The 12,278-nt window shown below is 38.4% G+C and overlaps 1 protein-coding gene across 2 annotated transcripts; it reads left to right on the top strand.

The window, feature by feature from the left end:
• The first annotated feature begins 1,648 nt into the window (after nt 1-1,648).
• LOC137802096 (transcriptional coactivator YAP1-like) lies at nt 1,649-10,259 on the top strand. 2 transcript variants are annotated; one of them, XM_068599676.1, is made up of 9 exons: nt 1,649-1,859; nt 2,164-2,398; nt 4,002-4,201; nt 4,946-5,100; nt 6,739-6,840; nt 7,072-7,172; nt 7,318-7,436; nt 7,703-7,803; nt 8,296-10,259. In XM_068599676.1, the coding sequence occupies exons 2-9, from the start codon at nt 2,192-2,194 to the stop codon at nt 8,475-8,477; spliced, it is 1,167 nt and encodes a 388-aa protein (XP_068455777.1). In that variant the 5' UTR covers nt 1,649-1,859; nt 2,164-2,191; the 3' UTR covers nt 8,478-10,259. The 2 variants fall into 2 exon arrangements, with proteins under 2 accessions (XP_068455777.1, XP_068455778.1); XM_068599677.1 differs by lacking the exon at nt 6,739-6,840.
• The last annotated feature ends 2,019 nt before the right edge of the window (nt 10,260-12,278 follow it).

The raw sequence follows: 12,278 nt of genomic DNA, 5'->3' as shown, positions 1-12,278 counted from the left end.
TTTTCTTCCTGTGGGGCCTCTGAATTTTTCACACACAGAAACTAGTGATAATGATACAAAAATGTACATATTGTCTTACCAGTGATAACTGAACACCACATATAAAGAAAACATTTATTACTGTGTCAGATAGGGAAGAAGAACAATCCCTATATTGAATCAAGACAAAATTGAGAGGAAAATATATTTTTGTTGTAACGTAACACAGAATAAACTTTAAATAAAATGATTGTCTGCATTCAACACTATCATGCACACAATTCAGGTGAGCAGCATTTTGACAAAAAAACCCAGAGAGGCATACAAATCATGACAGTTGACAAGTCGATTTCCAATTATTGAACCAAAATACAAATCAAATCTAAACAGAAAAATAAAATAAAGATATAAAAGTTTAACATTGAGTTTTGTCCGTATGTTTCCCCATCAAGCAGCTTGTCAACATTATTATATTTCACTGTTTGACAGCATATCAACATATATTAGATTGAATGTGCACACAGTAAGAACAATGAAATGCTGTTTAGCACCAAACCAGATGCAAACATCCGCACATATAGAGATATACAGTAAGAAGATGAGCAAATGAAAAGAATGACACAGGGGTATAGATTGTGAGAAGAGATGTTACTGTGATCTGTACAAAAACAAAACAATATACAAAGTGTGCAGTGATAACGAACATTGTGTGTGTATTTACTGTAGGCCCATATATTCTCTATCAGTTTACCCCAACCCTGCATTGAAGCTTATTACATATTTAAACCCAATACTGAAAGCTGTTATAACTGAACCACCCATGCAGATGTAAATAATATAGATAATGCATCATTTTGTACATGTATTATTTAGATTATCCCCAAAAAAATCCTTCCATGTGTTCGATCACCATTTGTAAAAACCTTCCATGTCCACTTCTGATGACTCAATGATTGAATGAGTTATTGGATGCATAGTGGATAATGACACCATTCCAGGCAGACTTTTTTTTTTCTTGAATTCAATCTGTTGGCCATCTGTGCGCGTGTCTTCCACCAGAGGGCAGGACAGTGTGGCCGCGGAACTGCATTCACAAACAGGCTCTGGCTGAGTTGGCCTCATCAGGGCGGATGTTTTCTCAGTACAACTTCCCAATCTCCCCTCCTCAACGCCCTGCCCCCCCCCCTCCCTCCCTCCCTCCAAAAAAAAAAAAACAGACCAAAAAATACTCCAAGCCTGATTGCTTCTCTCAGTGTATCATCTTCGCTCTTCTCTCGCCACCTCTGTCTCCACTTGGCTCTCTGCCTCTTTCCTTCAGTAGGCGAAATCCGAAAAAACTGGAAACTGTACATGAGGGGGATTAAAGTAAACACTATTTGTTGACGGATTTTCGTGAATTTTCTGGGGCTGAAAGTCCCATGCTTGATACAGTTGGAGCTGTAAATAAAACAATCATAAACTTGTGTTCAAAGCCTTGTTGTTGATGGTTTATGCCTGCTCAGAGTGAAATACTTCCCCTGCAACTACTGCGGCAGCTTTAAACCCTGCAACCCCGCCCCTCAGCACTATCACATGAATCTGGACTCAACAGTGGATGTGAAAAAAAAGTTTGGAGGTCTCGCTGGAATCACTTTTCTCCCACTAGTTTTACTTTGTTTCTCTTTTTTTTTTTTTCTTCACTTAGGAAGACTTTTAGGTCAACGCTTGCATCGGAAATCGGTGTCCGTCTTGAGTGTTTCCCCGGCTGTGATTTCTCCAGTTTATTTTCCCTGCAGGAATACGGAGAGAGAGAAGGAGAGGGAGAGAGAGAGAGAGCGAGTGAGGGAGAGCGAGAGAGAGAGAGAGAGAGAGAGAGGGGGAAACGGTCTGGCTGCTTGAAGGTATGTGGGAGGCATGTAACGTGTTGTACGCTGTTGAGATTGATTTTTGTCAGCGATCATCGCTTTAACTTGCGCTCCTTCGACTCCTTTACCCGACGATGTCGCTTCGTTTCACAGCTGATTAACTTGCGAGATGTAACAGTTTGAAACAGACAAGGACACAAAAGTTCAAATGGGGTGGGGGTGGGGGGGTTAAAAGTGTAAACAAATCCGATCATAACTCTAGCCCTCTCCGGCGCTTCTAGCATTAACGCGTCTGGCGTTTATTTTCTGCTTTTGTTTGTGCGTTTGAACTTTTCGACAGATTAGTTTCGACACCAAACTTTGGCGACATGGACGCGCACCGCGGCGCGCCTCCGGCCGGGCAGCAGATCGTGCACGTCCGCGGGGACTCGCAGACGGAGCTGGAGGCCCTCTTCAGCGCCGTGATGAACCCCAGCAAGACGACGGCCAGACAGCCGTCCTCTCTGCCCATGAGGATGAGGAAACTGCCCGACTCCTTCTTCAGGCAGCCGGATGCTCGAGGCCACTCCAGACAAGTATTAACAACTGCAGCTAACTGCACCATGCTGGTTTACAGAGCAACGCTCATGCGTCCAGACCACAAACTACATGAGAGCAGTAACCCTGCAATACACACCAAGCGACCAGAGCAACAGTAATCCTCTGTGATGCAATCAAACACTGCTTCGTGTCTGTAGTTAGTGGTGGTAACGATAGATAGATAGTTAGATACTTTATTCATCCGCAGGAGGAGATGGAGGGGGGATTTGTTTGTGACAGCAAGCACGTTACATAGGAAACTATTACAATATGGGAAATACTCAATGTATACAATAAAATAGCGGAGCAGAAATATTGATTGAAGTAAATAATAAAGAAGAGCAAAGAGTATATACAGTGAAAGCTGTGCTAAGGTTTATTGACGATTCAATTGAGGGTCTGGCCGAATTTATTATAATGTGGTATAGCAGTAATGCATAAACAAAAGTTTAAATATAGGAAAAGTTGTTTCTTATTCCTAGTTTGTTCACCTCCTTTCTTATACCAGAGCAGGACAATATATACATAACAATTAATCCAGAGAATTAATAGATCATTTCAGTTATCTATTAATCTATTAAGACAATTACGGTTTTCATTATTGCTTTATCTGCAGATTATTTTCCAGATTTTTTTTAAACATTTTTTTTTATTTATTTAGTTGATGAATTAGTGGGAAACAACACTGCCCAGTACAAGTTCCTTCTGGTGTTAATCAACTGACAGTCCGAAACCCAAATATATTTAATGCACTATCATGTAAACAAACCTCATCACATCCACTCATTTGAGAGGCTGGAACCAGCACATTTTTAGTATCGAAATTAATGATGGAAAAACAATTCAACAATAATTGAGTGAGGGTTTATTTTTGTCCCTTGTTACTCTATTCAGATTCAGTTTTCCTAATTTGGGCATATTAAAACTTTCCTCCTTGTTACAGTAAACTCTTCAGTTGTTTTATTGACTGAAGCACTAACAGTTTAAGCCGCAAACTATCAAATATGTCCGATATTGCCTCAAATACTCAGTTTAATATATTCGGTGGTTTGTGAGCCATATTTGAAGGTGTTTCTGATTTAAGACTTTTCTCCATGAAACCCACTCTTCAGAGTTATCATTGACAGAAAATTATTTTACTTTTCATGGCTGAACCTCTCGACCAGAAAGCAGTAAGAGTTTTACCTACACTACCTTAGAAACAAAGATGCCGCTTCAAATTGTTTATTTGTGTTATTACCAACAAACACCTCTTGACTATTTCTCTTTGATTTGTAGATGTGGCTCTAATTTCATAATTTCTGACATATTATATTATTATTATCCCAAAAAATCTGAACTATGGACTGATATTTTTCTCTAGATTTCACAGAGAACCACGTAACGAAAATATTGCCGACAGTAGAAAAAGTGAAACCGTATTGGGAGAAGAAACAGAACCATAGCACTATTCTAAAGTGAAGAAGTTTCACAGATATGCCTCTCTGTGTTTGTCTTTGCAGCTCGGCTCCAAACCTTTTCTTCTGGCTGGTTTATTTTTCTGATTGCTGTTTGTGGCTCTTGTCGTGGGAGTTGTTAATCCTGATTGTTTCTCGTCAGGCCAGTTCGGATGGAGGTGTGTGTGGCTCCCTCACTCCTCATCACGTCCGCGCCCATTCCTCCCCTGCCTCCCTTCCAGTCAACTCGCTCTCCACTCAAGCAGCAGATGTAGCGGCGGCACCAGTCATACCTGACGACGTGCCACTCCCCCACGGTTGGGAAATGGCCAAAACGCCTACTGGCCAACGATACTTCCTCAAGTAAGGCCTTACCTCTGTTTATCTTTGTGTTGGATCTGTCGCACTGCAGGTTACTCGAAAAGTTTCTATTTAGAATGACCCAGAGGGTCAGCGCCATCTTGTTCTCAGATCTACATTTCTACATCTACTCTCAACCTGTTAATGGCTGCAACTAATGATCATTCTTAGTATAAATAGTTAGTTCACAATTTCCCAAAGCTCAAGGCGTTGTGTTCAAATTGCTTGCTAATTGTCCAGAATGAAGTTGGTTCAATTAATAATCAATTCAATGGACAAAAGCTGTAAATCTTCACGTTTAATAAGCTGACAGAAGCAAATCTTTGCATTTTTACTTGATAAATGACTAAATTAATACTATTAAAATTTTCAAAATGTTATCTACCTCATCAAACTGATTTAATCAACCAATCACTACTTCTGTTGAAACCATTTAAAATGCGCTAGGAATAGTTTATTAATTATCTTTCTTGAACATTTAGCTTGAGAAAGAATACAATTAAAAATAAAGTTAAATTGCAGCAGTGCAGGACTCAAACTAATCTGTTGCATGCAAACAGAAAATGTGCCAACTAGTTTTGCAACCCGTGTAGTTTCAGTCAGTCTCATTCATGAGAGCACATGGCCCGACAGCTCACACTCCTGTCACAGGCGACAGGTACTACAGGTAAAGCAGGTCCGATGTTAACATCAGGTTGCTGTGGTTTAACACATGCAGATATGTTGAGACTTGTTGTGTGTTTGCAGTCACCTGGATAAGACGACTACTTGGCATGACCCTCGACTTTCACAGCTTCAGTCATCTGCAGCTCAGCATCCAATCTCTGGCACTCCGGTCCACACCCACTCCCTCAGCAACCCAGCACCCACTACGCAACCACAAAACATCAACCCAGAGACAGGTATTACTTGACTTTTTCCTCCCCACTCACCATTCAGTTCCTTGTAAAAGCACAGACACACTGTCCATAGTTCAACTCCATCAACAGTCTTTGCTGAGTGAGACTTCTTCGGGATTTCTTTCTTGGTCTCTATGGCTCTGGTGACTTTGGTGGGAATTATCAAATTAATTCTGTAGTTTAAAGCCTAAAAGACCCTGATGATGAAAACTGCTAAAAAAAAATGATGGATTAGACTCTCTACTCGTACAGGTGTTTCTTATTTAGATGCAAGTTTCATAGCTTGTTGGACTAATTTAATCTTTTAATAAATTCAATACGTAACATTTTTAAAGCGCCAGTTTACCCAAATTACCAAAACCCTTTTTTATATGTCTTATATAACTTTATCAAACTGAAACATTAGACAGCTGAAAAGAAATGTGAGAAGACAGACATGATACAATCACTTAGTCAGTGTCTTTAAGGATCATCACAATTTGTCATTGTCTTCAAACAATAGTCAGCATGGACATTGAAACAGGTTTTTTTTTCCCTCCAATGATTCCCCCTATTCATACTTGATATTAGTAGATCTCTTACTAATGTGCTTACAATATAACGAATAAGTGATGAAATCCACAGTCATTGTCAAAAAAAATAGCCAAAACAAGTGGATATCTTTTAATGTTAGTCGTTGGTTACTGCCACCCCCCTTCCTCCTCCCCCCCCCCCCCCCCCCCGCCCGCGCACTCACTCCAGCTTAACAAGGATAGACTGTCTGGGAAAAAACGAAGAGGGAACTTTTGAATACATGTTCGCACAGAATAAGTGTGTTTTTTGTCATTTACACCAGAGGCACGTCAGGAAGAGAACTTAAGTCCAGCATGAACAGGAAGAATAATTCCAGCAAACAAAAACTATTCCAATGTTCACATGGGTACCTGATTATAGTTTTAAGACTGATTTCAAAAACTGTAAACCTATCCTCTAAAGCCCTGGACTAATAGAGTGTCTCTGTCTTCAGCCACAGTACGTCATACATAAATCAATGTCAAAATATGTCAATATATAATATAATGTGTGAATAATGTTTGATTACAAAAAGAAACAATGTCCTGTTTCTCTAATTTCCCGTCACTCTAGATAATCCATAGACCTCAATGTGAACAGTTTTCATTTGAACTACTTTCTGATAAAGAAATAACCCTAATGCAAACCTTCCATAAGGTATGTAATTAAATAAAAAAAATAATTTGTGGATTATCCAGAATAATGGGGATAGTGGTTCTGTCAAGAGATGTTGCTGTTGATTATTTTTTAGGGTAATTTTACTGAATGGAAGCTTTTTAAGAGGAAAATATCTAGAAGCCCTCTTTTTTTCCACAAAGAGCATTATTGCATACTTGTATTAGTGATTTACAATCTACCGCCTATTGCATTTAGGCAAGATGGACATAGAATAGCACTTTTCTTTCTCTACAGAAAATACTATACTGTCACTATTTACCCTCTAACCTTGATTTCTATTCATAAACCCTCTATTAACTAAAAGCTACACAGACATTGAAGGGCGTGGGCCAGATTTGAACTTTTCTACTGAACATGCTCTCCATCCACCATTTATTTGCCTTCTCACTGTGTACTTTCACTGCTGTTCAGGTCCAGTGCCTGAAGGCTGGGAGAAGGCTGTGACTGCAGATGGAGAGGTGTTCTACATCGATCACATAAATAAGACCACCGCATGGGTCGACCCGCGTCTAGGTAGCGCACTATCAAATTTGTGTCTCCTGTGTTGACAATTCTAGTTTGTCAATGAGAAGCATTTTGTTCCAATATCCACCATCACAAGTTGCTGTTTGGCAACAAAAATAAGAAAGATCGCAAAGTTTTGACATGCTCTCCTCATATTTGTCATTGCTGATCTGTTTAAACTTGTGGAAATATTGACTTAATTGTCCAAATGTTCTTTTCCTGTGAATTTTTTTGTTCCAGCCCAGAAGATGAACCCGGGCATCCTTGGCTTGACATTGCAGCAAAGACAGGAAAAGGAAAGGCTCAGATGCAAACAAGGCCTCCCTCCACAAATCACACAGGTCAGAGGTTAAATTAAACTTGGGATACCTAGTTGTATTGGGCTGCATATTTAGTTCAGATTTAACAGTTTAAACCATTGTTCAATGGAATCAGAGCTGGAGTTTTAAACTACATTATACAAGCATATGTGTGTCTTTCTTTTAGGAGGCAGGAGGAAGGAACCAGATGCCTGGTGGTATGGACCACGACAGGAATGCACAGACGCTTGTCCCTCCTCTGGATGTCAGGATCAGAGTCTCCAACCACGAACCCACACTTAATGGGTGAGTTTGTGTTTAATATTACTAGAGTGTACTCATATTAGATCTCTTTTATTGTAGTATTAATTGTCCCAGTGGTGTGGTCATTGAGAGACATTGCAAAAAGTATTAATAACCTTTGCTTGAAGTAAAAACAGTAACTAGTGTATTCATTTGTGTGAATTAATCTAAAGAATGGCCATTTCCAGATTGTTACCAGAATGATCTTTTAATCTCATGTTTCTATGACTCATTTAGTTTTTTTTAACAATGTGTGTGTTCTTGTGCAGAGCTCACTCTCGCAACGAGAGCACTGACAGCGGTCTGAGTGTCAGCAGCTTACCTCGCTCATCGGACCACATGTTGAGCTCTGTGGATCACATGGACACTGGTAACACACGCACACACAAAGTCAGAGAGATGTTACTGGGTCACAGTGGAAAAATCCCATCACCATTTATAAACATGTGTATTTTTACATAAGCCAAGGTAATGGTGAACACACTGTCCAGAGGTGACATCTGTTGATCTAACTTTACATGGCAACCAATGAGAAGCAGTATATTTTGGGACCATGTCACACATGTAGTCAGTGTTAATGCCATTATTTTGGCTTATTTATCTGTTATACTTATACATTTTATATATTCCTACAAATACACATTTAATGACATAAAAGGGCTATAACTACTTTGAATGTGTCTATTAAACAGAAACAGAAGATGTAAAACACAAATTGTGCATTTAATTTGTGTAGATACACATTTCCTGTACGAAAAAAAAAGTGTAAACACACTGATCCAGGTGCAGCTGTAATAAAGAAAATGACCGTCCAAATTCTAAAATTCCCGCCAGCTCATTCTTCTTCTCTGACTTCTTCCAGGTGACTCTGGCGAGCCCTCCTCGATGACCGTACAGGAGTCGATGTCTGTGCTCCCAATGTCTGAGGGTGAGGAGCTAATGCCTTGCATCCCCGAGGGTCTCAGTTCAGACCTTCTGATGGACATGGAGACCGTTCTCTCCGGGTCACACATGGACAGAGACAGCCTGCTCACCTGGCTATAGACACACCCAGCCACAGCCTTAAACATAGTTTGACATAAAATCTTCAGGACACGACTGAGAACTCTAGAGAATCATTACTTTAATAGTGGTACAGAACAACTTAATTGAGAGAATATGCTCCTGCTGAATGACGGATCCCTAACACTACTCGCACCCTGAGGAATGAAAAAAACAGAATCTCGCAGAAGGTGGTAAGCTGCTGGCGTTCTCCTCTTTTTGTGCTCAGTTTTACAGAGATGCATGACAGCATCCGTCTTTTCACAACACTCCTTTCTTGTTAGTCATCGACCTCAGATGATGCTCCCCATGTCTCTGGTAAAGAATATAGATTTATTTTATTATCCCGACTTGGGTAATGGCGTTTACAGTAAACTTTTAAAAACTTTGTCAGGTCAATGAAGTCTGGATGTAGCAGTTAAAGAAATGTAAAAAGAAAAAAGACATGTTCAAATAACATGGAAGTCGTTTAAAATATATCCTACCCACATTGGCCTCTGTTACCTCATATAGCTTGTGGCATAAAAGAGCAACATCGAGTGCTACTACCTCTAAGCAGCCTGTAATTTGTGATTTTAATGCTCGTAGTTGTTCAAAACATACCGTCTTAAGAAGCGTCATGACTAAGAGCAAAGGATGAATTAAATTATCTGGATTTACACTACATTGGTTGCATACAACCAAAAATCTCTGCTCAAAATAATCAAAGCTAACATTACCACAGCTGCATACCACTGCTACACAGAAACATCAGGGCTAGAGGACGGACCCTTGTGGAAAACCAGGAGAAGATTAAGAGAGAGTTTCAGTTGAAATGCTCAGAAGCCAAAAACAGTATTAACGCTCACCAGAGTCTGTGTGGAAAATCTTTTGAAGTTTTTTTTGTAGGAGGTTAAGCTTTATCTTAGGTCATTTTTGGCCTTTTTCCAAACAAATGAAAGCCTTTCAAAACCCTTAAGATTCGGAGAAATAACTTTGGGTACTAAAACTAAAATAAAATGTGTATTTATGGACCTCTTTTTACAAAAAATAAATATGAAGAGGATGTCTACAGTGAATGAATCCATTTTCAGGCTGATGCAATCCAACACAATACAGGGTTTTACCCAGGGAACTAATCACGAGACTTCTGGTCTTCTGAACTATTTAGTTAATGGATAACTATCGCCACACTCTTTCCATTGAGTTTTATTTGATAAAAGGGTTAATTATATTACATTAGTCCAACTCCACACTAAAACACTGCAGAAAACCCTACAACAGCCTTGCTAGGAAATGGATTTTGTTGAAGTTACTAATACCCAGGTTTTGTTAATACTGTCTTAGTTGTTTTTTTAGTTTTATTGGATTGCATTTTATTGTTAAGTATTCCAGTCATTTTTTTCCCCTCCAGCATTGAATATAAGCTTCACAAAGGTAGTATTTATTGGAGATTTGTTTTATTAAATTGCATGATATTGTACAGTTTTGATATTATCATGTCTGCCCCTTGTTTAAGAAATGATGCCACAGAGTTGCCATCATGGCTAGACACTACCCCTCCTTGGTGTGCAGCAGAGATTTTAGCTCCCTGCAGCTTCTAAACTGGCCCTGGAACTTAAATGAAAAGTATTCAATTTATCCTTTTTCCTCCACTTTTCCCTCTATTGGCTGAATACATTCCTAATCATTTCCTTTTCTTCACATCTTAGACATGTATTTCATCAGTGGCATCATAGATTTGTTCCCACAGAGACGCATTCAACCAGTAACTAATTAATTTAAATAATAGTTCCTTAACTACAAATTAATTAGTAGGCCTTATATATATATATATATATATATATATATATATATATATATATATATACATATATATATCAATCATCATTCTCTGAGTTGGGAGCGAGAGAGAGGGAGAAATATTTACATCCATAAATATAGTACAGCATTTTCTATTCAGATTATTCTACAGCAAATTCAATTTAATTTTCACCCATTAATGATCATGATTTGCACAACAGAAGAACGTTTCAAGATCCTGTAAAGATGTGTAGAAAGCTCTATTATATGGCCACATATGAATTAGATATATGGAACAATAGAAGAAATCCAAAGCAGATTATCTTAGTTTGCTAATTACAGTGATGTATTATGATGTTGTAAATGCAATACATGCAAAATCACTGTTAGAATCCTTTAAGATAATCCTGTCAGGACCATGAATATATTAGTTTGCTACCACTCTATAGTTATAACATCTTTTGTATGTGTTTTGTAAGTGGGAACAAGGAAAACACTGTGCTTTAAAAGTGGATTTCATTGGGAGAATCATGGGATAAGTTAAGGATCCTGTCATGCCTTTTTACAAAAGCAACCTACTAATTGTGGATGCCGTGTTCTTGGTATATTTTGTTTCAACTGCAAGTGCTATCTGGTGCTGTTATAAGAGAAGGCAGTCATCATCAATAAGGGGAGCTCTTTAATTCTCCTTTGTTAGTTACACTATATAATAAGTATGTACTCTGATTTTATCTGCTGGATTGTTTCTGCAGTGTTTTCATATTTTATCTGAATTTGAAGCTGTCAATTATTGGTGAGAGCTTTTCTTCAAACCAGCTTCCTTTTTATATACACAGTATTTAGAGGTAAAAACCTTCTTCACAACACCCCCAAATAGCGTGCCAATTCACCTGATCTTTTCTAATTTAAAGTACCATGGGCCGGGAGCAACTTACTGTTCATACATGTAATGCAACACACTACCTAGCCTTTTATCTTTTTTAGCATGCATGACACTTGCTATGTATGTTACGTTATAATTATGTTTATTATCCTATTTACAGAGAGTTTGAAGGCAATCAGACTTGTTTTGTTTTTTTACCCTTGTATGCATGTGCTTTATATATTTCTTCTTACTCTCACTGTAATCATTTTAAAGGAGTTTCTGTTTAATAAAAATTTGAAATACATGTGACAAGTAGTAGTTTCTAATGTGGATTGTCTGCTATGTGGTAATGAAACTACACTTTGATGAGTGAAACTACACTTTGATGACTACATAATTTGTTATTTTAGCTTCATTGATGCGAGTTGGGTACGTGAGGAAAGAGCAGCTAGTGCACATTAGTGTTGTCTTAATTAACCAGTGTTTTTTCTTAAGTGCAAGAACTAACTAAATGGACAGGATAATGCAATGCCTTTCTAGTATTGGTATATCAGCCAAGACTTGCAAGAGCCCTGGATTTGATGTATGCATGTGCATGCATGTATCAAAATCAAAATAATCATCACACAATCAAAATTCCTGACATACAGATTTGATTATACATTTCAAAGCAGTGTTCTCTGTTCTTAAACTGTGAAGGCTGTATGGATGTCCAAGAGAAGTTTATCTAATTGCTTAAACTTAATTCTAAAAGCTGAATCTTTCACCTCCGTGGGGCACAGGGAGGGCCCTTTTGAAGAGATTACAGGTTGTAAGTATAGACAATTCATACAAACCATTTTTGAAAGTACAGTAGTATTAAATACACTGTGAGGCATCGTTCACACAGAGTTGGAGGAGTGGTTACAACAGGAAGTTAGGGGAACTACCACTGACGATATTACAAACTAACCTCACTCTCTGGAGCAATGCTACATGACTCCCTGACGAGTCTTCAACAAGGCATTTATGTAAGTATCCAGTCTATTCCTTGTACCATTATTTTAGCTTTAATATTCTTTGATAACATAAGTGAAAGACATAATTGTGTTGTTATTTCTGTTGTTAAGACATACATTTGTATGAATATTATCATTGTTGGCTCTGTGAATAACATA

This window comes from Clinocottus analis, unplaced genomic scaffold (genome assembly GCF_023055335.1).
Source record: "Clinocottus analis isolate CAN_PGR_092001 unplaced genomic scaffold, fCliAna1.0.p SCAF_5, whole genome shotgun sequence".
Classification (NCBI taxonomy): Eukaryota; Metazoa; Chordata; class Actinopteri; order Perciformes; family Cottidae; genus Clinocottus; species Clinocottus analis.
The sequence above is the reverse complement of the archived record's forward strand: the minus strand, read 5'-3'. Positions and strand labels throughout refer to the sequence as shown.

Bases quoted from the DNA above. Each gene is read 5' to 3' on its own strand.
- LOC137802096 (XM_068599676.1), top strand. From the start codon at position 2,192: ATGGACGCGCACCGCGGCGCGCCTCCGGCCGGGCAGCAGATCGTGCAC. The intron at 6,841-7,071 runs GTAGCGCACTAT...TTTTTGTTCCAG, and splicing joins ATGGGTCGACCCGCGTCTAG to CCCAGAAGATGAACCCGGGC. The intron at 7,437-7,702 runs GTGAGTTTGTGT...GTTCTTGTGCAG, and splicing joins CACGAACCCACACTTAATGG to AGCTCACTCTCGCAACGAGA.